The following is a 23,423-nucleotide window of genomic DNA, read 5'->3' on the forward strand; positions in this document are numbered from 1 at the left end:
TGCACGGACAGCCGGGTGTGATCCTTGCCTCACGCTGCTGGATGTGTGTCAATGCTTCTGGCGGGAACTCTGCCTCAGAGACCTTTCATCACTCTGTGCATGGTAGGGATGTGCAATACTACCAGCAGGAGCAAGGTAAAGGTGCCGCCTTGACATTCCCACAGTTTATTTCCATTGCTATATTTGGGACTCTGATAGGGATTACTTTCAAAAGTCTGCTTTATTATGAATATTTATCTTAGCTTGTTACGCAGTACTTAAATACCTAACACAGCATATTTTTACAGTACTTGGTGACATATTAAATTCCTCTGTATCAAGGATGTTCTATGAAAGTATTAAAGTTGTCCTTGTGTTATGTTTTGTTTCTTTTAATCATTTAGAGAAGGTTTGGGAGCATACAGGTTTTGGAAAGTTTGTTTTTTAACTCAGGGATTGGGAATTCTGCCTTTGAGACTTGTGATTTTCCTAACAGAGGATGTTCTGCTGTCAGCAGTAACACTTAATTGTAGACAAATCTCACAGACTTTATTTCTTCAAAGCTTTATATAGATGTGAAATTAAATTGTGATAACAAGCACAAAGAGGGTTTTAAGGATAATTTCCTTAAAAAATGTAGAAAATAATCTATGCTGTAGAAAATAATCTATGAGAGAGATCATAAACAAATGAAGTTTATGCTAAATGTCTATAAAGCTTTTGAAAGCATTTTTCTAAGTGGGATCTGTGGAGTTGTATGAAATCAGATGCTCTGTCTTCCTGTCCTGGTTAACACAGAGCCCTGCAAAGAATCACTTTTGTCTGAAGCGTTGCTTGCCTTTGAATGACAGATTGAGAGAATATATTAAGGCCACTCTCATGGAAGTTCATAGTAATAAACTGGTTAGAATTCCTCCCTTACTTGTGTTTCCAATGTAGGTGGTCCCAGGATCATCTTTAGTTGTCACTCTCCAGGCTGCTGCAGAGGACAGCTGAGGGCATGCAGAACATGTTGTGTGAATCCTGACCGAGGGGAGGGATCCCAACTCACAGTGTGGTTGCATGTGCACTAATATGGAAGGAAAAAGGAGATCTGGCTAGACTGTCTTCTAGGAGAAGAATCTATCAGTAATGCATTGTTCCTCCTAGGAACAATATTAAAATAAAAACTCTTCTATCATGTCTGCTGGGTGTAAGCTTTCTGCTGGGGAGAACACGAGGGGACAAGCTGTGAGAAAGCTGATGTAAAAGTCACTTAGTGAGGATGTGCTCTGGAACCCTGATCTGCCAGGTTAACATGGCAAGCAGACAGGGCACCAGCTGCTTCTGTACTAAACCTGGAAGGATCATTTATGCATAGCAGAATGACCGTGGTTAGAATTAAGGTTACATCAGGTGTCAGCAAAAACTATCATTGTGAAAGATGTAGCCCACTTTTATTAGATCTCATGCTAGATCAAAGCCATATTTGATCTTGTGCAGATTTTGAGAAGATAATTTATCTTGTGTGGTCAGCTGCCTAAGTATTTATCATTGGTTCATCCTGCCCACTGGTCCTCAGCTATAGGCAGCACAGGCACATACCTACACGAATTCACTCTTTAAATAGAAACTGCTCCATTGCAATGCACCTCCCTCCCCTTAAATATATCTATGTCCTGCCTCTCCACCTTCAAAGCTATTATTTTTAACTGTTCTTAGGCCACAATTAAATTACTTGGACGTCTCAGGAAAGAGATTTCCATGAGAGAAACAGCTTTTTGCCAATATAAAAGTGCTGACCTGAGCTGTATTTGCATTGAGGCCATGGATAAGTTAGCAGAGAAGTACAGAAGATCAAAAGAGAGCAAGATGTTTTGGCAGGTGTACAGCAGCTGTTGGATAGATTAGATAGGGACTGATAAGAAAGAATAATATGGTTTAGCTGGTCCTTTAGAATGAGGATAGCAACAAAGATAGGAAAAGCATGCATCAGTAAGAGAACATGGCTGGCAATTTTATTTGATGTAGAGAAATATCTGGAGTATATAGAGAAGTATCTGGAGTAAGAGGAGCAAAACAGGTGGAGTGGTCAGAATGCAGTAGTTGGCTAGGGGCTTCACTGTCAGAGTGAAGGCTCATCAGTCAGCACACACATGTCCATTTGCTCTTTGAAAGACCTAAAATCAAGGCCAGGAACCAGAAGAGTATTCAGTCACCTCTCCCCCAGACTTCCTACCAGCACTCCAAATTTCTTGCACCAAATCCTCCTTATGGGTCCTATCCTGTGGTTTAATACAGGAATCGTATGGCACTGTACAACTTTCTCTGCCTTCCTTGAGAAATAAAAACCAGCCTGACCATCACCTTTTTCCAGTGCATAGACAGACTGTGTACAGACAACAGCTGGGACTTCTCCAGCACTTCTTCAGCTTGTCAGTACCACTTCACCTTGGGACCTTACACACATGCAGTCCAACAGATATGCCTTTGGGATCCTGAAGGCTGTAGATGAACAGAACATACCTGGGCGTTCCAAACTTGTGATGGCAGTGCCAGTATCTCCTCTCTGTGGGTATCAGCAGTGAATCACACAGAATATTTTAGATTGGAAAAGACCTGGTCCTCGAGTCCAACCTTTAACCCAGTACTGCCAGTTCCACCACTAAACTGTGCCACATCTACACATCTTTTAAATACTTCCAGGATCCCTTCAGGGAGTCAACCCTTGGTGACTCCACCAGTTCCCAGGCAATCTGTGCTAATGCTTGACAACCCTTTCAGTGAAGGGTTTTTTCTTAATAGCCAATCTAAACCTCCCCTGGTGCAGATCGAGGCCTCGATGTTCTGTAACTTATTACCTGGGAGGAGAGACCGACTCCCAGCTGGCTACACCCTCCTTTCAGGCAGTTCTAGAGAGTGATAAGGTCATCCCTGAGCCTCCCTTTCTCCAGGCTAAATAATTCCAGCTCCCTCAAATGCTTCTCATTGAAATTGTGCTCCAGACCCTTCCCCAGTCCACTGCCCTTCTCTGGACTTGCTCCAGCACCTAAATGTCCTTCTTGTAGTGAGGACCCCAGAACTGAGCACAGGATTTGAGTACTCAGCAGCACCAAGCAGAGGGGGAGGATCACTGCACTGCTCCTGCTGGCCACACTATTGCTCATACAGGCCAGGAAGCCATTGGCCTTCTTGGCCACCTGGGCACACCTGAACACACAGCTCATGTTCAGCTGACTGTTAACCAGCACCCCCATGGCCTTTTCCAATGTTCAGCTTTCCAGCCACTCTTCCCCCAGCCTCTGGTGTTGCACGGGGTGGTTGTGATCCAAGGGCAGAACCCAGCATAGTGAACGTGATTGTTACCTGCAATAGCAGATTCCATTCCACAGCCATGCAAACTGGGTTAAGGAGTCTGTTCATAATATTAGTCTCTAATCTCACCAAACATGGGCTTCACAGTAAGTCTATGACTCTGGGCTCCTGGGCTCATAAGCTCTATGTACATGCAGGTAACATTGAAGAAACAACATTCATTTGTTGTGGTGAGAGCAGAAAAGGCAAGAGGAAGGGTGAAATGCCAGCATTTAAGCAGATTAGGATTTCAGATAGCCTAAAGTTACTGTGCTTAGTTTAAGAGAGCAGAATATCTGTTGCTCTCTCCAGGCAGGTCATGGGCCAGAGCAAGGAGAGGCTGCCATTCCTGCTGCTGTGTGCCAAGCTGAAGCTCTCATGTAGCTTTGTGATGGGGCAGCTTTGCTTTTACCCATGCCTCAAATTCACCACTGGCTCAAAGCATCCAGAAGCTTGGAAACAGCTCCAGGTTCCAGCAGAGAGGCTTCACAGGCTGGTGATCCACTCCACTGAGTCCAGGCAGTTCATTGATGATTCTAGTGCTTCTCAGCTGAGTGAGAGGTCTGACAGCCCTTCAGCCAGGAGCCTGCCTTGGGGGAATCTGACCTCCATGCAGTACTACAACTCAAATTGAAGATCTTTGCCATCATTGCTAACAGATGACACTTGCAATGGGACAGGCTTTACTTGCAGAGTCTCCTGCAGAGCTCATGGCGTGGTATTGACTGACACCATCAAGCAGATAGGTATTCATTCTGTGCACAGAAACATAGAAGTTCAGCTTTTTTTTTCATTATGGTAGCAAGGATGCATGGACCTCTTTCTCCTGGGAAACAAGTTAATTTGGACACAAGACAGATGTACTGTGGCTCTACACTCTGCCTGGTGGGACACAGAAGGGCTCTTTTCATCACCAGGCTGTAGCTGTTTTCTCATTCAGCGTTGTCTGGTGATAGCTGTGAAGTTTATCCCAGCTGGTTCCTCATGAAGCAGTGACAGACATATGCATGAGACTTATTTTTGTTGGATGGAAATAATCAGGGTAGACTGATCAGTCCCTTTGCCCTCTCTTGAGCCTTCTCTTCCATAACTTACCATGGGGACCTGTACGCAGTATCAGTCTGTACCCCACAACGCCCAGTGAGATGCTTCAGAAGTTCCATCACATAAATCTGTGGCTGACTCTTGGCTGTGAAGTGCAGACCCCTTCAGAGTCTTCCCTTGAACTGGATCTGTTATGGATAGACAGGGGGAACATACAAGGATCTGTCCTGAAGATGTGGAAGCTGCCTTTTTCACCTTTTGCCCTGTACTTCTTCCTGCTGTTTTCTGCTTTCAGAATCCTTGTGACAAGTGAAATCTTTCCAATACCCGCCCTAAGTGTGGTATGTTTCTTGTTGAGGACATGTTATAGTTAACCATACACTACTTGGCTTTGCAATATTATTCTCTTGCATGGTGCTGGCCTGGAAACCATCAGTTCCTACAAGCAATGGCTCTGGCATAGGGCTAGGAGACAGGGTGGAAGTGGTTTCACCTTGATTATACCATATAGGATAGACAGCTCTGCCTCAGCTTTCTACACAGCTACAAAGAACAATTTCTTGACATTTTTACTGCATGGCATAATTCTTAGCTGGGACTGATTCAAACTCTCTCATTCAGTTTGAACTCTCTCATTTGGGCCACATGGAAGCCAGCAAGAATCACAGACAAAATGTTTTGACCTCACAGGAATTACATCTACAGTTACCCACAAGGAAAAAAAAATGGTCTGTGATGTCTCAGGGCAGATCTCATCTATCATCCTGGAAAGTTTCAAATTGGATCTGCTCGAACAAAATATTTACAGTATACATTAGGAAAGATAAAACCTTTTCTAGATCAAGTAGAGCTCTGGCTGAATGCCCAGCCTTGCTGCCAAACAGCTGGCCTTGCTGTTGTGCAAAGAGTAGAAAGAGGCAGTATGTTTCTCTGGAAGAATCTGTACAGAGGCTAACAAAGATAAGGGGCCTTGTCCGTGGAAATGAAAATTACCCGTAGTCTTCACAAGTATCCATTCCAAATCCTTACTGGAGAGCCTTTCAGAAAACTGATTTACTTAAAATGAAAGCCCATTCAAAGGCTGTTGTTTAAAATGCCTTTGGAGACGTATGTTCCTAGGCTGAAAAATACAGTATTATGGAAAGCAGTCTCTATAAACAATAGAGCTGTGCTTTGTATTTTGCATTTTCCCCTACATCTTATGCTACAGTCACCTACTTTAGAACATATTTAAGTTGAAAACAGCTAATAAATGTAGAACTCAACTTTTCTGGTCAGTACTAGCATTTCCCTTTCTGCTCCTTCTGTAAACAGTGCTTTGCAAAAATTCACCAGCACAAACACAAACAATTCTATGATAAAGAGTTTTGATATTATTAAAAGAAAAACCAAAAAACCCAGACCAAAGCCCAACCAAACAAAAAAACCCAAAACATAAAAAAAACCCCACCCCAAAATAAAACTTTGCTCTGAGTAGGCAATCTTTTCTCCACAGGAAACTCTCCAGGAACCCCTCTGATTATCAGTTCATGAGATAGTCCATAAATTCACTGTGTATGAAACAATGTTACATGAATAAATAATTTAATGGATTTTTTTCCCCCTGGTGTTTTTTATTGTTTGTTTGTTTTAACTGAAGGTGTTTAGTGAAAATCTGAGGCAAGAACAGACTAAATATACCAGAAGCCAGGATGGAGCTGGTATATTTAGAATTTTGCTCTCAGAATTTTGCATTTCCAAGTGGTGTCAGCTGTGAAGGTTGAGGACCCAGGGCCTCTTGCTGGATGCCCTCCATGTCTGAGCACAGTCAAGGGTGGATTCAAACTGTGTCCCCATGCATGCATGGGCTGGTGCCTCCAAGTGCCAGTGACTGAGATCCAGGGGCAGCTACTGGGCAGACTGGGTGCCTGAGCCCAGCTGCTGGACTTTGTACGTTTGTATTGACATATTTCCCAGAAACAGACAAAAAACTTCCAAGCCCAAACAAAAGTTGTAAGCCCCTGAAAGGCTGAATTAAAAAATTCTGTGGATGGGTTTCCATCTTTCTTGGCTTGCTTGGCTGAGTGCTGTGACACCAAAGGAGGGTCTATGCATTAAGTTCTTGCAAGGTTTAGCTATCAGTAACTCTGTAGAGGATGGTGCCTCTTACTGAGGGCTGCCATGCTGGGGGCTGGAGGGGAAAGAGGATCATGAGGAGGAAGTCTAGCACTCCTTGTTGTTCTACATGTTGTGCAAAACAGACACAGATGGCTGGTGCAGACCTCCGCTGGTAATTGATTCATGCTTGTTTGGGGGTGGATTCTTGTCTGCTTCCAGGGTCCCTGAGGTGGAGGAGAGGACTATCTTTGAATTTGCTGCTGTGAGTAACAATTTCTGCTCTAGGCAGTGCTTAGAGGGGACTGGAAACTATGATGCAATAGGTAGCCAGTAAGCCCACATCTGTGCAGCACCACAATAAGACAGTAGAGAACAGTGTTAGACTGGTTTTATATGTTAGAAAATGTTAGATAATCATTTCATGTTTCTAATTAGGCTAGTGTTAATGAAGACACAAAGTGGCAAAAGATGACAGTATTACTTGATGAAAAATAAGGCACCGTTTGTCATCAGCAGTGTTACTAGCAATTTATGTTTTTGATCTGATGCAGAAACAAGAACATTCAAGAAGATCTCTGAGGTTTAGCCACAGTAGCAGATGGGGTTACATCTGCAAAGGAGATTGTTTTGTCTGCTTTGAATTGAAATTAAAAGCTGTTGCAATGACAATTCATCTAGTATGAAGAATTAGGAAACAAAGTACAATTGCTTTGAGTTTTTTTACTCTTATTAATAATAACCATTTAAAGAGTAGTAATTACAGCATATTATTCATTGAAGTCTGGAATGTCTGCATTGCATGGCAATTTCAGTTTAGGAAAACCACTTAAAGCTATTGACAAAAGACTTTTCCTACAAGTGCCATGTTAGTGTTTTATTTTGAACTTTTATAAATTCAAATGTTTTATTTGGCTTGCACGACAAGGTTTTGGTAATAGGGGGCTACAGGGGTGGCTTTTGTGAGAAGCTGCCAGAAGCTCCTCCAATGTCCAGCAGAACCAATGCCAGCCAGCTCCAATACCGACCTATTGCTGGCCAAGGCTGAACCCAGCAGTGATGGTGGTGGCATTGCTGGGATAACAGCTGAAAAGGGGCAAAAAAACCTGCAAGTGGAGAGAGGAGTGAGAATTTGTGAGAGGAGCAGCTATGCAGACACCAAGATGCTCAAGGAAGGAGGGGCAAGGAGGTGCTCCAGGTGCCAGAGCTGAGATTCCCTTGCAGCTATGGGGAGGCAGCTGTGCCCCTGCAGCCCATGGAGGTCCATAATGGAGCAGAAATCCACCTGCAGCCCAAGGAAGACTCCACACTAGAGTAGTGTTCCCTTTTTGCTTATGAAAATAGCACATTTCTTCCTGGTCATTTAGCTTTCTATTCATAACATTATATGGCTGTATGCTGTCTGCATAACTACTCATATTTTCTAAACTACTCTTCCTAGTATTACTTTATTCTATCAGTAATTATCATATACTGCACTGTTTCAGAGTAAATATTATGTTTAATCTCATACTCTATTTCTGAGGCCTAGTAAAATCTGCAAGGATTATTTGAAGTGTGAAAAGGACTATTTTCCTCTCTGGTTACTGACTTCAGTATATCCTGATGACTGTCCTTTAACACTTGAGCACTTTCACAGTACTATTTGGGATTTCAAATTCAGTTCTTCTTTTCCATCCTGATGGTGATACCATCACCACTTTTCAAAGAGACAGGCAGAGAAAGAGGAAACATACTTACCTTTGAAAAACATTAAAAACATACAAATCTACACTATTGCACTGGGCTGCTTTGTCACAGGGCTTTCTTGCACATTAGCAGGACCCTGGCTCTGCACAGCATGTGCCTCTTGGTCTTCTGAAGCAAAAACAACATGTGGAATGGGGACATAAGTGGAAGCCTCTTGGACTGTTCACCAACAGACTAATATGGATTAAAAAGGTTAGATTCCAGCCCCACGAAGCAGCCAGCAGAACACAAATATAGCAGGTACCTGAAGCAGGTTTTTCTTGCTTACGTTGGACTGTTCTTTAATCTGGACAGTGCAGCTCAATGTCTGAGCCCCCATTCCCAGATGGCACAGCTGTTTCTTTTCTGGCAGAAGTTTATAACTAAATTTGCTGTGGTTTTCCCTTTCAATAGCCCAAGAGAAATGGAGTGCTCCCTCCCAGAGCAGCTGGAACATGTGGCTTTGCTAGTGCTAGCCCTTTGGATCCAGCCACCCATGTCCTCTCAGAAACTGGACAGATATTTCCAAAACAAGAGGGAGCAGGGACAAACAACACCACTGAGACACTCCTAGCACATTGGTAAGGCATCATCTCCAGGGCAGTATTACACCAAAGGATACCAATTGTTAGTTTTTCTTTCATCTCTGTGAACAAATAACCTATTGCTTCCACTGCCCCCTTGTACACAACAATGCATCATGTATTAGCTTTGATTTTTAAGCAGACATGTTAAATCAAGCAAGAGATGTAAAAAACATGCTGTTTTAAGATGTACAAGAGCAAGCTTCAGTTGTGTAATTCTTTCAGATGCAAACCTTGGTTAAGGCTTTGCCCTTCAGTTGTCCTGCAACATAAATTTAATTGCTTGCTTACACATATTTTTCTGTGGGCACATGAGCACATAGATGGTGATAAATACGTTGCATCACTGTAAAAAGTGGTGCAATTTTAACTTGAGATCTGCTTTCCTTACAAAATGGATGAAAGGCTGCCCTGACAACTGCAACTGTTATTGGTAAAACTGAGAAGCATAGAACAGACTGGGACAGTCTCATACTAAAGTTATTAATATATTTCAATCACAAAAAGGATTTAAAATCTGTGTTAGGCACTCAGGATTTCCTGTCTGCTGGAAGAATTCAAGTTTCTACAAGTCATTTGTATACTATCTTCAGTCCCCGAAAAGATAATATCATGCTGAATCTTAATTAAAACAGTTGAAACAGCAGCTGCTACAGTTTTTTCAATGAAAAAAGCAGCAGGAGAGGAACCCAAGTGAGCAGCCTCTGCTTCTGTTAATCTTTGCTCTAACTGCAAGTGTAGAACATCTCAGCTACATACTTTGTTTTACGTAACTAAGAATGTATCACTAGACAAATTTACCTTGTGACTCTTAATAACTGCTCTGAGTGCATCTCATCAAGTTCACACATGCATCTAGGTCATACAAATCCAATCTTGTTTTTACACTCCCCAAGATCTCAGCTGGGATAATGAAATTGTTGATACAAAAGCCTTGGTCAATCTCCACAAATTAGAGCGGGGATTACTAACAGAAAAAAAAAGTATTCAAGCAAGACACCAGAAATCATGTTTTATTAGTAAGGGATTTGGGGGAAAGATGTATCAATCTGACTAGAAGCATCTCTATTAAAAGTAGCTACAGATATACCCAATAGCAAGTGTGCATGTTTTCTCCCTCTGGAATGTGCAGAACAGAGTTCATTCTCACATTACATATTCTTGAGAAAAATGTTTCAGTATTAGATATTTTCCAACAGAAAAATCTGTCAGAGGTGCTGAAAAGGAAAGGGATTGCAAGTGATGGCAAATGAGTGGGATATTGTTTAAACAAAAGACAATTCTAGCATTTGACCAAGTTGATCACATGCTTTCACCAATGTACCCGGGTCTTGAAATGTGGGAATCACAGAGTCATTCCTTTAAGTTGGAAAAGACCTCAGAGTTAATTAAGTCCAACCTTAAAGCCAGCGCTCCCAAGTCCACCACTAAACCGTCTCCCTCAGTGCCACAACTGCATGCATACCTCCAAGGATTGTGACTCCATCACTTCCCCAGGCAGCTTGTTCCAGGGCTTGACGACCCTTTCAGTGAAGAAATTTTTCATAATAGCCAATCTAAACCTCCCCTGGCACAACATAAGGCCATTTCCTCTCATGCTATCACCGGTTACCTGGGAAAAGAGATAAACTCCCACCTGGCTACAACCTCCTTTCAGGCAGTTGTAGAGAGTAGTAAGATTCCCCCTGGGCCCCCTTTTCTCCAGGCTGAATAGTCCCAGCTCTTTCAGCTGCTCCTCATAAGACCTGCCCTCTAAGAACTGCCTCAAATAAAATCTGTACTTTACTTAGGGAAGGCTTTAGAAGTATGAGAATATAAAATATAATCACACAAAGAACAAAACCGTCTGGCTCGGGTTTGGGATTTTTCTTATTAATCCAATTAACTAACATTTCTAAACATGCTGACATTCACAGCCCACAGACCTTAGCTTTTCCTTTTCTGTAACAAGAGAGAGAACAGGGATAAGCTATCAGACTATCACACTTCAGATCCTATCCCACTGTAGGCAAACCATAAATTAACATAATGTGGGCAAACCAACTGAACTTTTAGGCAAGATAAATATTTATTAGCATAGTAGCAGAGCAAAATCAAGACATCTGTTCAAATTTTCTGGAAGCTTTGTTAGAAGACTACTGACTAGAGAGCTACAGCTCCTGAATATGGAGATGTAATAAACACTGACCTTTCTTTCACTGTTTAGTATTTAAAAGAACATTTGCCTTTTCAAAAAAGGCAAAAAAAAAGAAGTGTTAGATTAGAGTCTGAAGTGCTGCAGAAAGGTGATTTTTTACTGGTAGATTGACCCATTAGTGATTTTTAAACAAATATCCCTGAAGATATAAGATATTTTGGTGGGTCGACCCTGGCCAAGTGCCAGGTGTCCACCAAACCACCAAAGCCACTCTGTCACTCCTCTCCACAAATGGGGTGAGATAATGACCAGAGAGATCACTCATCAAATATTGACACAGACAAAAGAGACTCAAATTGGTGATATTAACTGAATTTATTACTAACAAAACCGGAGCAGGATAATTAAAAGTAAAATACATGTTAAAAACACCTTCCCTCCACCTTTCTCTTCTTCCCAAGCTCTACCTCCTCCCCCAGGGAGGCTCAGGGAGACAGGGAATGGGGGCTATGGTCAGTTCATCACCTGTGGTTTCTCCTGCTCTTCAAGGAGAGGAAGCCTTCCCCTGCTCCAGCATGGGGTCCCTCCCATGGGAGACAGTTCTCCATGAACTCCAATCTGAGTCCATCCCGTGGGCAGCAGCTCTCCATGAACTGCTCCAACATGGATTGCTCTTCCACAGAGTGCAGCAGTTCAGGCACAACTTGCTCCAGTATGAGTTCTCCACAGGGAGAAAGCTGCTCTAGCATGGGCTCCTCTCTCCAAACAGCCCTGTCACAACCCTGCTCCAGGACAGGGTTCCCATGGCTTCACAGCCTCATCTCAGGCAGCCACTTGCTCCGGCATGAGGATCCTCCACAGGCTGCAGGTGGGTCTCTGCATCCCCATGGTCCTCCATGGCCTGCAGGGCCACAGCTCCAGCAGGGGAATCTCAGCTCCAACACCTGAAGCAACTCCTCCCACTCTTCCTCTTGGTGTCTGCATAGATGTTGCTCTGCCCAAGAACATATTTTTTCCTTTCTTAAATATGTTATTACAAAGACATTACTATCCTTCATGATGGGCTTGGCCTTGGTCAGGAGCAGGCTGGCCCTGGGCCAAGCTGGCATTGACTCTACCAGACATGGGGGAAGCTTCTAGGAGCTTCTTACAGAAGTCACCCCTGGGGCCCCCATCACCAAAATCTGGCCACACAAACCCAAAAAAGATATTAATTCACCATAAACTACATAAGTGTTTAAATACCGTGGGGAGATAGTGGAAAAAACATAGGATTCAAAAACCCACAAAGAGATTTTTATAGGTGGATGATTTGGACAAGAAGATTTTTAAAAATGTTGCAGAGATAACAGGATTTATAAATATCCTGATATGTAAGACTCAGGTTCTAAAATTATCTTCAGAATATGCTTTAAGCGAACTATTGAACTTTCATTGTCAAATAACTCCATTTTAGCATTGAGGAGTAAATCAAACTCTTCACCATCTTCCTTCTCCAGCAAGCATCATGACTGCTCATCAAAACAAATCTTCCTGGAAAACTTAGCATCTGGCAAAATTATGTTACTAATTAGTTTTGAAGAACATAACCCAACATAGAAGTGCAAACAGAGCAGATGACACTTGGCAAAAGTTTGAATTCCATTTATTTTCAAATTATATTAGCAGCAGAGTTTTGGGGTTTTGCGGAAAGATTTTTCAGTTAGTGTTCATTTGTTTGTTTTTTAAATTTTTTAAATTATTAGAATTTGGTTGTTCACTTGGGGGGTTTGTTGGATTGCCTTTTTTTTTAGTTTTCCTTTGAGTTGTTTTGGGTTTGTTTTTAAAATTGCTGACACCAAAAAAAAAAAAGACTCTTTATTATTACAATCATGCAAAAGACACAGAACTTGAAAATCTGTATGCTTGGGATCCCATCATGTTCTTGAAACCATCTGGAGTCCTTTGTGAGCAAAAGGTTGGGGTATGAGAACGGACACAGGGCTCCAGAATTTTAGAATATAAAATAATCTAGAATGTTAGCAACAGAAGAAGGAAGACACTTGATTTTTTTAAAACACCATAGTAAGAAAACTTTTTTAAATATCAAGGTTTTTTTATAAATTAAGTTAGAAAACATTACACAATTGTTAACAATGCCAAATTGGCCTAAGTATCCTAAGTAGACTTCCAAAACCAGTTTAGAGTGAGAAGACACATATTGCATATTGAGATAGTTATCAATTTTAAGAGGTAGATGACAATATTAATCTATTAGCAGTACAACTTTTATGTAAATATCATTAGATATTGTCTGTACAGTGCCCCTATATTTGTGAGAGTGCAAAGAGAAGGAAAAACACTGCCTCTCATCTAAAAGCAACTGTATTCATCTAATTCCTTGGTCTACATCACCAGCTCCTCTGGAAACGCAGGTGGGGGGAATCTAAAGGATTACTAAGGCAAGGAAAAAAAATAAAATCAACCCTGTTTGTGTATGTAGGCAGAACACACCATCCAGACTGCAGTGAGAGTAGCTGAGCTCACAGCACAATCCTCAGGACAGCTTGCCTACATTGAGTGGAAACAGCAGAAGCCCTCACAGGCAGAAAAAGATGCATCAGAAGTCATGCACAGTACTTCCCACAATGCCAATTCAGACTCATTGCCTAATGTATTTATGAAGGTGCTTCACTGCTGGAAAACCATTTCTGTTCCTATTCACCCTGTCCATCAGATTTCTGGGTTACCATTAAGAGGAAAAAGCAGTAAGTAATAGCAGCACTGATGGAAAGGCTTTGCCACAGTGATGAACCAAGTGTGTTGCTAACCTGCCAGCATCTGTAAAATGTTGGCTGTTACTAAAAGCATCCATCTCAAAGTGTTAAAAGCACGGCTCAGTACAAAAATGGGATGACAATTTTTCTGTCCTTTGGATAGTCTTCAAATTTCTCAAGGTACCATCTGAAAAATAAAAAAAATCTGATGAGTATTGAGTCTTCAAAACACTGCTGAGGAAATTAAAGAATTGTACAATGTGTTTAATTTAATCCATACATGGTTTTGTCTACAAAAAAAACCCAAATAAACAAAAGAATCCCCAACACCTTTATAACCTACTCTGGATAGAAAAATGGCATTTACTGCACTCATCCTAATGACATCTAATCACCAAATATAACAAAACTAAGTTACATCTGCCAGCAATGGGAAATCAAACCAACAGACGTGGTGAGATATGTCAGGGAAGGAATAACCCATTATTTCAAAACGTATGGTGTTATACATACTGAGTATTTACATATTTTAAAATTAGAGGGAGAAAAAATAAAATCAAAAACCTGTCATTGCATAATGACTTCATGTGGAAGCAAGGGATACTTCACACACTGGAAGGAGAGTCCCATTCTGCATAGAAGCATCTTTGGCTGCAGTTAGAATCTGGGTAACCAAACTGAACATGATGAACATTGCACTTGCCTTATTGCTAACACCCCTCAAAGACCGTCACTATTTTCAAATCCAGACAATTAAAAATTGCAGAGAGCTATCAGATATTATTTGTGTTTTCACCTTTCATAACAAGCATGCTTACTCCTATTTTTGAATATTTATTCTGCTTCTCTGAAATAAAAGAACTAAGTTGACCTGGGCTCCTTGAAAGTGCAGATATTCATAATATCAATAGCTAACCAACTGCAAGATCAAAGCTGGAATAAACAGAACAGAACATGCAATGCATGATAGGTGCAACCTGCATCTAGGGAATACAGTTATTACCCTATTTACCCATTTCAGTAATTTATTCTAAGTTTTTTAAATAAACAAACTAAACTAACATGTTTCTTCACTTACATGGATTAGCTATTTTTTCCTGTATCCCTGTTCCATTTTCATGCATTTTTCCTTTAGTGTAAAAAACTTCCTTTAACAACATTTAGCTTTTCTTGATGTTCTGAAAGAATGCCATCAAGGCTTAAGATTGATGGAAACCAAGCATGGAATTTGAGCCTGAAGAAGGTAATACACAGGGAGAGGCAGGAGAACCTGTCCTTGCTTCATCTGCCAAGGAGGAGACATTCAGAAGTCAACTGGATGAGCCCTGGGCAACTGGGCAGAGCCTTGTGGTTTGCCACACACCAGTTGACTGGACAACCTTCAAATGCTCCTCCCAACTCAAGATACTCTGCAACTCTGCTCACTAATAGCAGGTGATAAAACAGGGAGATGATCAAAGGCAACAGGTTTGGAAGGCCCAGGTTGGATAGTGGAAGAAACTTGTTCTCTGGGAAGGTATTTCAGACCCAAACATCCTACAACAAGGAACAGGAAAACCTCTTTCTGGAGGTTTTTAGCACTCCATTAGACATAGACATGGCTGCCCTCACAGATGGTCAGTATTTTTTTTTCAACCCATTTCCTCCTTAAATTCATGTTTATTTCCTTTTATTCCACTAAGTTTCAACATGAGAACCAAAGCAGGAAGCTGAAAATATGCAAAATAAAATTAACATGTTCAAATTCATTTAAGCATGCTATTCCTTAATGAGAATCCTTTCAGGAAACAAGTCTCCCCAAACTATGGTCCTTCTTGTTAGCAGGAAAGCCACACTATAAACACAGTACATGAACAGTCAGAATGTTTAGAGCAGATAGTTCATTAAATGTCATCTATCAGAACTGTTTTCATAATGTCCATACAATTGATTATAGACAATATGATACAGACATGACTATAAAGTGTGCCTGTTAAAGACAGCTTGGGTGATTTTCAAAAATTTTTATATTAGAGAAACAAGTTTGAGAAGGGAAAGTATAGTATTTGATTAATTAAGACAATATTGCTAAACTTGCCTATAATTTTTACAGATCCAGGATGAACTATCTTCATTTAAACCTTATTTTGACCACCTTGTTGTACTGTGTTTATGTTCTGTACTATTCTGCTGAAATTCTGCAATACTTAGTTTTCTCAGAGTATTCTTTATCATATTCTGCCCTACAGCAACATTCTCTTTCACAAGACTTGCTCTGCAACATCCCTGTAGGATGAGGCATAATTTGTGAAATGGAAATGCAGTGTGGCATAGAGACAACAGAACTGACAAGGCAGGAACCCTTACTTGTGGTGTTGTCTTGCCCTTGAACTCAGGATGAAGAGAGTGCACAACGCAAATGCAAAGCTTTCAATGGTGCAGCAGGCAAGGGCAAACCCAAACCATTCCAGGATCTCTCCAAAAAAGTTGGCTCCACTGACATACTCAAACATTCCTCCTGAAAGCAGGACAGAGTTAGGTAACATTGAATATCTTGACTAAGGCATTTTGAACTTTTCTGTACACCAAGTAGGAGCTATATCACCAATGTCTCTATTTGATTTTTAAAGGCAGAGGAGACAGCATTTTTCAGTTTAAGCTGCACTATGAAGGAACACTTCAGACCTCATTCTAAGACAGACCTTTTGTAGCCCCACTTTTTCTCTTTAAATAAAGAAAGAAAAGCAGATTTACTAGCATCAGAAGCAAGTACATAATTATATGCCTTTGTGAATAATTACTTAATGACATGTTCTTTGATCATACCCTAAAACTTTTTTAAAATACGTAGAAATAGAAGACATACTCCCCTTGAGTCCCAGAAAATACTCATAGGGTTACTTAGCCTATAATTTCATTTCTTTAAGTACTTTAGAAAATAAGTTAATTATGAACGGTACTATTATTATGAAGTAAAGTTCCAAATTTGTTTTCTAGCTTATGAAGTTATTGCACTTTTGTTCCCATTCTTCATCAGATTTGCTGTTTCAGCCTCTACAGTCAGTGAAAATTTGGCAGCCTGTGTTAAATCGATTGTATAGACAATTGTGCATAAACAATTGGTACTCAGCTGCTAGGAATTTTATAAATCAAGAATTTCACCCTAATTCTAAAGTTGGTGTACAAATGGATAACATCTCAGTATGTGCTTTACCAGTAGGACTAAACAAACAAGTATTTGGCAAATGTAATAAAGGAGATGTTTTGACCTTGCTCTAATTACACTACCTTTGTGACAAAAGAAAAGTAAAATTCTAGCACTTAAACTGGATAAGCAACATCAAAAAGATCAGCTACTCCTGATCTCACAGCAAATAACATATTTCCTTCAGAACCTTTTTGAACACTGAACACAATATAGTATGTTCATATTAATTTTTCACATGAGCACTTCCATTTTACATATATTAAAATTACAATTATTTTGAAAAAATAACAGTTGACTTTATATATCTTAGTTCTTACAGTTTTATTTAAAAAAATTAACAACCGAGAAAAAGCAACAACTAAGAAAAAAAATGTAGTGAGATAACAGAATTCAGAGGTATTATCTTTCTGCTCTCAGTGAGTGTAATGTACTCAGAAGAGTGCCTGTTTCCAAAAGTCATAATAAACCTTAACACTTCAATATAGCCCCCATAAGAAAGCCTTTCATATTCTCCATTTTCCCATGAAGGCCAGAATTTACAATGCCAAATTCATTTGGATTTCTGTCCTCCTTTCCCTGAGTCTCCCTTTTCAAAATTGTTGCTGTTCTCCAATTACTTCAGGTACCTCCCTCTTATATCGGACATGAGATGGGTCACACATGGAGTACTTCCTTCATTCCCCTGCTGCCCCCACACTGAGTGAATAATTAAGGTCTTTCTTCTCCACCCACCTGCTGATTCTCTGAAAAGCTGGGCAATGCTGTTACATTTTTACCCCTTTTTAAAAATATAGCCAATGTTGGTCAAGAAACCCAAAGATTTGCACAAGCCAAGTGATATAATGAAACAGATTCCTTCCAATATTTGGCTTCAGGGGAAAAAAAAAAGTTTCCCAAACTATAAAATCACTTCCTGTGGTAGAAACCAAAATTTCTACCACTTCCCGTGGTAGAAAACAAAATGCTATTTCCAGTTGCCTCTTATATCATAAATTACTATCTCCTCTAAAATACACTAAGCTTTAGAAGGCCATTTTCACACAGAATCATTTTAGATTGGAAGGGATCTCTTGAGATAATCTTGTCCAACCAGCACAGTTGAAACAGGATCAGCCGGAACAGGTTGTCCAGGACTATGCCCAGTGTGGTTTCGAGTCTCCCTCCAATCTCTCTGAGCAACCTGCTCCACACCTGTATGTTTGACCATCCTCCCAGCCAAAAAAAAAACCAAAAAGTCAGATATAATTTTATGTGCTTGAATTTTGTGTCCACTTCCTCTGCTCCTGTCACTAGGCACCACTAAGGAGAGCCTGGTTCTCTCTTCTTCATAATATATAAACTTTGGTAAGACCTCCCTGAGCCTTCTCTTCAGTCTGAGGAGTCCAAGCTCTCTCCACCTCTTCTTATATGAGAGATAGCTCTTTTTGTTGTATTAATTTCTGTACTATTTTACTTACCTCTTGGTATCTTGTAACCAGTTTCCCCTGGTTTTCTCAGATTTCTGAGAATATGATCAGAATGAATATTGATGGCCATGCCAACCAACCATCCTAAAAAACCTGAAGAGAAATATTGAAAATACAATATTTAGTGCACTGTGTTTGTTCAGAAAACAAACTACAGTCCAATAGCACATTAGGCATATTGTCTCAAAGCAGTAGTAATGTAAGCAGCATAAACAGCTCTGGTGACATCCTGCACAGTCCCAGTCCCACACTGTGCTCTTCAATCAGCACAGCTCACAGTATCAACAGCTCCCTAGATGGGAAATAGCACTTTAAAAAATGAAGTTTATTCCTATGTTGCTAGACTTTTATAAATGTATGTACGTGCATATATACAGATGTAATGTGTATGTTTCCCTAACTTTGACATAGAAAAATATGCTAAGATTTTACACACTGAAAGAAACAGCCATTTTTAATCTTCCCAGAGGGGCACATCTTAGCCCCACTCTCCTCTGACTATGTTACTGATAGCACATCAGAATTTCCCCAACAGATTTCTGTGCAATAAAAGGAATACATCTGTGAAGGAATTAACATGTCATTTACTCATTCAGCAAAATGGTTTAGCCATTTATTACAGCCTTTTGCAGAAACTGAGATTGTTGTCACATTCTGCATCCTTATGTTGCCATGAGGGTGGGATAAATCAAAAGGAATTTAGGATTGAAATTCTTTTTTTTTTTATCCCTTGGCAACATGTTACCTATGTTATCTTCCCTTGAAAGCAGCATTCCCTGCTGATAAGGAACAGATAAGATCTGTGTTTTGAAGTTAACTAGTGCCTCATCTCAGATTCTGTGATAAGTTTTTCCAACAAGACACAATCACCTGGAGCATCTAGATACCTATCATTATTAGGAGAGACACTGGTAACCCACATCCCTTGCCTGCAAAATTATACACAGATTTGGACAATGCATACACGCTCTTCAGGTTTGATGTGCGAAGAGAGCAGAGGTGACACGTGTGCTTAGCTGCCTGGTGGCCAGATAAGAAGCTTCATAAAAAAAACCAAAACAAAAGCAACAGTTGAGGAGCTGATGTTCTGTAACCTGCACCTTGTAAGTTACGGGTGCTGTTCTGTTTTGCAGACCTCCTGCTAAAGAAGTGTTTTGATGCACACAAGAGTTAGCCATGGACATTCAAAGGAGGTAGTTGAATAGGGACTTAAAGAAGTAAGAAAAGACATAGCATACTGCAAAGGGTTTGAAGAAGCTAAAGCAAGCAAAGGAAGAAAGGAGTTTCCAGCTACAAGTGCAGAGAGATTAGGAAAGGACACAAGGGTGAGGCACAGAGGTGTTGGTGTCCTGTTTATAGCAGTCACCGCTTCAGGGTATCACCAGCTCTTTTGGTAAATTCACAAGCTCTTTATTGGCATACAGGTGTAAGGTTCATGCTGAAAGATTATGACGTTATTCTTGGTTTGCAAGCTTATCGTTCTGCATTTGAAGCAGAACATTCCTGTTTCTCTGAAAACACACAAGTTCAATGCTCTGAAATAAACCAACACACAGTCCAGAGAAACCATGAGGAAATCACATCAAAACCATATTCCTGCTCCAAATCAATTACTGCTGTAGATATAAGTTATTGTGTTCCCCAAAACAGACAAACTTTATAAAAGGGTTCCACAGTGAGAGGTTACACAGCCCACTACTCTGCCTTTGACTGATGAGGCAAAACATTCTGGTTTATCTTCAGATGAAAATTATCTTTCTGTAAAGATTTCATTAGGAAATGATACTATAATTTTAACAGTAGGCAAAAGTAGATGTCTAGGAAGCAAAAAAATTGAGTAAATAAAATATTTTGTCACTAAATACCTTAGTCTTTTAATCATATCCCTGGCTTCAAGTATAAATGTAACCTCACTTCCCAATTGGGAGTGAATGATCAACCCCTCCACCCCTTCCTTGTGTGGCCAGTTTTGTCATTTGACAAAGCCAGTCCCCGATTACAAGGGCAGCTGGATTGGTGCCTGTGTGTGTATCCAGTGTAGATATCCTGACACCAAGGACTTGCAGCATTTGCCATGGCATGTCAGTAGTTAGCAGCTACCCTTGCTAGGTTTTTTACTCCATTAATTTGTTACTTTAGTTTAATCTACGTGTTAGACAGAAAAGCTTTGCTTCTTCTAAATCTGCATGCTGCTGGTTCCATTTAGGGCTTCAAGCTTCTACATGAAAAAAAAATAATACATGACCTGGATTTACTTGGCTGTTATAGAGTAAATACAACAATCAGATCATCTAGCACTGCAGAAAGAAGTGTCAGTTCACAGGCTAAAAAAAGGTTAAAAGGCCGCCAGCTACACCAATGAGAAAATTATAAGAAGACTTATAAAATGGCATTAAAGATACTATAAAATCACAATTAAGAGCTATGAAGACAGAGGAAACTGACACCTGATGTTCTCATAACACGATTTAACACACCTGTAATGAAGCGTGAGCCGCCCAGCCAGCCTGGAGGGTAAGTTGCATAGGTGGTTAAGCTTCGGCCCTGCAAGTACCCGTTGAAAGCACAGAACAGAAGCGCTAACACAAAAGTGAAAAACGGTGTTGGTTTTCCTTCACGGATCAGAAGGGGAAAGATGAGTGCCCTATAGCAAACAAAGAAAAGAAAATGTATTGTATTAACCACAAAAATTATAGCTTTGAAGTCCAAACATTGCCCACACTACCCTACTTTACAAATTCTCAGCACCAGCCCTTGGTGTCTGAAAGGATAGCTGCGCTTGCTTTAATATCTAAAACATTCTTTTTTTTTTTTTGCCTAGTTGGAATTACAAAACCAGTCCTCTCTACTGTATGGCAGAAATTTTGAACTTAGCATCCAAGGCAATTACTTTGGTGAGAGGAATAAAGACAACTGATATTAAGCACAGTCCATTTTTGTCCCTAAACCCTCAGTTGTATCATCAAGCTTTCTGAGATGAGCTAGGAAACAAGACCCGTCCACTAAATTCCCCCAGCATCTCCAGGGGAAAAGTCAATCCCCTTCAAATTAACCTAATTGACCTCAGTTTCCTCCCTACCCTGTAAGCCAAAACATTAATTGCTTCACCTTGACAGTTTTGGTCTACTCTATGACACCTCTAAAGACAGGACAAACCCTCAATTGCCATCCCATTTGGGAAAGGAATCCTGATTGCTTTTCCTGGGGGATTATGCAAGTAAACAAACTAGCTCCAAACAAGAAGAGCAGGTGAATACTCTTGTGCTCTTTCTTGTGGAACTAGCCAACTCCCAATTGTCTATTAATTTAATTATGATCTATAATGATACAGAAACAGGATCACTGAAGCCTGAGCATTCTTCATGTGTTTTCCACCTACCCAAGGACAACTGCTTCAAAATAACCTTTCCAAAAGAAGTCCAACCCTAACAGCTTTCAAGAAAGAGTAATAAATTCACTACAGGATTATTTAAAGCATGCAATGCCACAAGAAACAGAACAAGATAACAGAGGTCTCTTCCAGTCTACACTCACCCACACAAGAGTCCCTTGGGTTTGGCAACAGCAACAAGCAAGTGGAAAAAAAGAAACTGCAGCACAGCTCACTTTTTTGTACAAATCATTGCCTCACATTCCTAGTTATTCCCAGACATCAAGGATGAGTTAAGATCCCATGTAAAAACTAATGTCTTTACACTTAAGAATAGAAAAAGGGGGAGCAAAGATTGCAGGTTTTCAAAGGCAGCCTCCAGGCCGACCATATGTCATATACCTCCCCACTACAAGACTGTGGAATACACTAAGTCAAAAGCAAGAGCTTTTCTCAATAAGTACCAGAAAATACCATTTCAGCCACAAGAGGGGCTTAAAATAAACCTGACAAATTGAACCCTCCTGTCCTGGTGGCAAATTTACTCGTGGAATAAGACAAGTAGCTACTGTCCATAACTTGAAGGGAACAGCAAGATCGCACCTGGGCTCCAACTACACTCCCTTCTCCAATTATTTTTACAAAATGCCTGAATACTCTTGACTACCTGGCAACACAGTGCACTCAGCCTCAGCTTTGCCAGTATTTTAATGAATCATTGAATATATTGAGCTAGAGGAAACACACAAGGCTCATCCAGTCCAACTCCTGCAACAAACCCTATGTTGAAAGACAATGCTGAACAATATAATTAGAAAATAGCTATTGTTTAGTAACATCAAGATTATATCAGTACACGGTGCTGAACTTTCCTTGTTGTAACACAGTAACCTTAAGACAGCCTGCTCAATCCACTGCTGAAGCGGGAGGCACAGCAGCAGCAGCACAAGGATGGAGCGGGGCGCTTAGGGAGCGCCAAGAGCATCGCCGGAGCATCGCGGTGCACAGCGCGCACAAGGCAGCCGGCACCGCATGGCCACGGCTATTCGCCCGGCTGCCGTAACAACACGGAACATATCGCAGTGTAGCGAAGCAGAAGAGACGTCAGTAACTATTACATTAAGTAACAAACGCCAATTAACAGAACCGCAGCCCCTTCGGTCGGGAAGCAGCAACCAGGTATCTCTATGAAGACCGACCCCTTCTCCCGCCCCCAGCACGGCAGGGAACCCCCGCCAGCCACCCCATCCCCGCCGGTGCCCGCGGGGAGCGCCGCCCGCCCGCCCGCCGCCGCACCTGTGCGCGTAGTGCAGGAGGAAGCAGCCCAGCAGGACACGGTTGGGCCGGGCGGCCGCGACCGCCCCGCCACAGGCGGCGAGCCCGAGCGGGACGAGGAGCGAGGGCAGCTCCTGCAGCACCCAGGCGGGGCGGGCGGGCAGCAGCCAGCCGAAGCGCCGCGAGGAGTACCGGCCGTAGGGCATGGGGATGAAGCGGAGCAGCAGGGCGGAGACGGCACCCAGCGCCATCAGCCCGTAGGAGAAGAGCTCCAGCAGCCGCCGCTCCTCGGGGCCCTCGGCCCGGCGCCACAGCGCGCACACGCCGCCATCGCCGGCAAAGCCCATCGCGCTCCGCCGCCTCGGTTCATCTGGCACCGCCAGTGGCCGCCGGGGGCGTGCCCGCCGCCGCCGCCCCGCCCCCGCCCGCCCGTTGTGGGTGGGGCCGCGCCGGGCCGGGCGCTCGGGAAG

The 23,423-nt window shown here is 41.6% G+C and overlaps 1 protein-coding gene across 2 annotated transcripts; it reads right to left on the reverse strand.

The window, feature by feature from the left end:
• Nucleotides 1-11,255: 11,255 nt before the first annotated feature.
• On the reverse strand, nt 11,256-23,300 carry SRD5A1 (steroid 5 alpha-reductase 1). Of its 2 annotated transcripts, XR_010783261.1 has the most exons (6): nt 22,975-23,300; nt 20,786-20,952; nt 18,300-18,401; nt 16,002-16,152; nt 13,710-13,842; nt 11,256-11,893 (listed from the first exon to the last, which is right to left on the reverse strand). XR_010783261.1 is itself a non-coding variant. In XM_066545734.1 (5 exons), the coding sequence occupies exons 1-5, from the start codon at nt 23,298-23,300 to the stop codon at nt 13,776-13,778; spliced, it is 813 nt and encodes a 270-aa protein (XP_066401831.1). In that variant the 3' UTR covers nt 11,256-13,775. The 2 variants fall into 2 exon arrangements, 1 of the variants encoding a protein (XP_066401831.1); XM_066545734.1 differs by having other exon boundaries at nt 11,256-13,842.
• Nucleotides 23,301-23,423: the final 123 nt, after the last annotated feature.

This window comes from Molothrus aeneus, chromosome 1 (genome assembly GCF_037042795.1).
Source record: "Molothrus aeneus isolate 106 chromosome 1, BPBGC_Maene_1.0, whole genome shotgun sequence".
Lineage (NCBI taxonomy): Eukaryota > Metazoa > Chordata > Aves > Passeriformes > Icteridae > Molothrus > Molothrus aeneus.

Bases quoted from the DNA above. Each gene is read 5' to 3' on its own strand.
- SRD5A1 (XM_066545734.1), bottom strand. From the start codon at position 23,300: ATGGGCTTTGCCGGCGATGGCGGCGTGTGCGCGCTGTGGCGCCGGGCC. The intron at 20,953-22,974 runs GTGCGGCGGCGG...TGTTTGCTATAG, and splicing joins CTCCTGCACTACGCGCACAG to GGCACTCATCTTTCCCCTTC. The intron at 13,843-16,001 runs GTAAGGGTTCCT...TTTATTTTTCAG, and splicing joins AGGGCAAGACAACACCACAA to ATGGTACCTTGAGAAATTTG.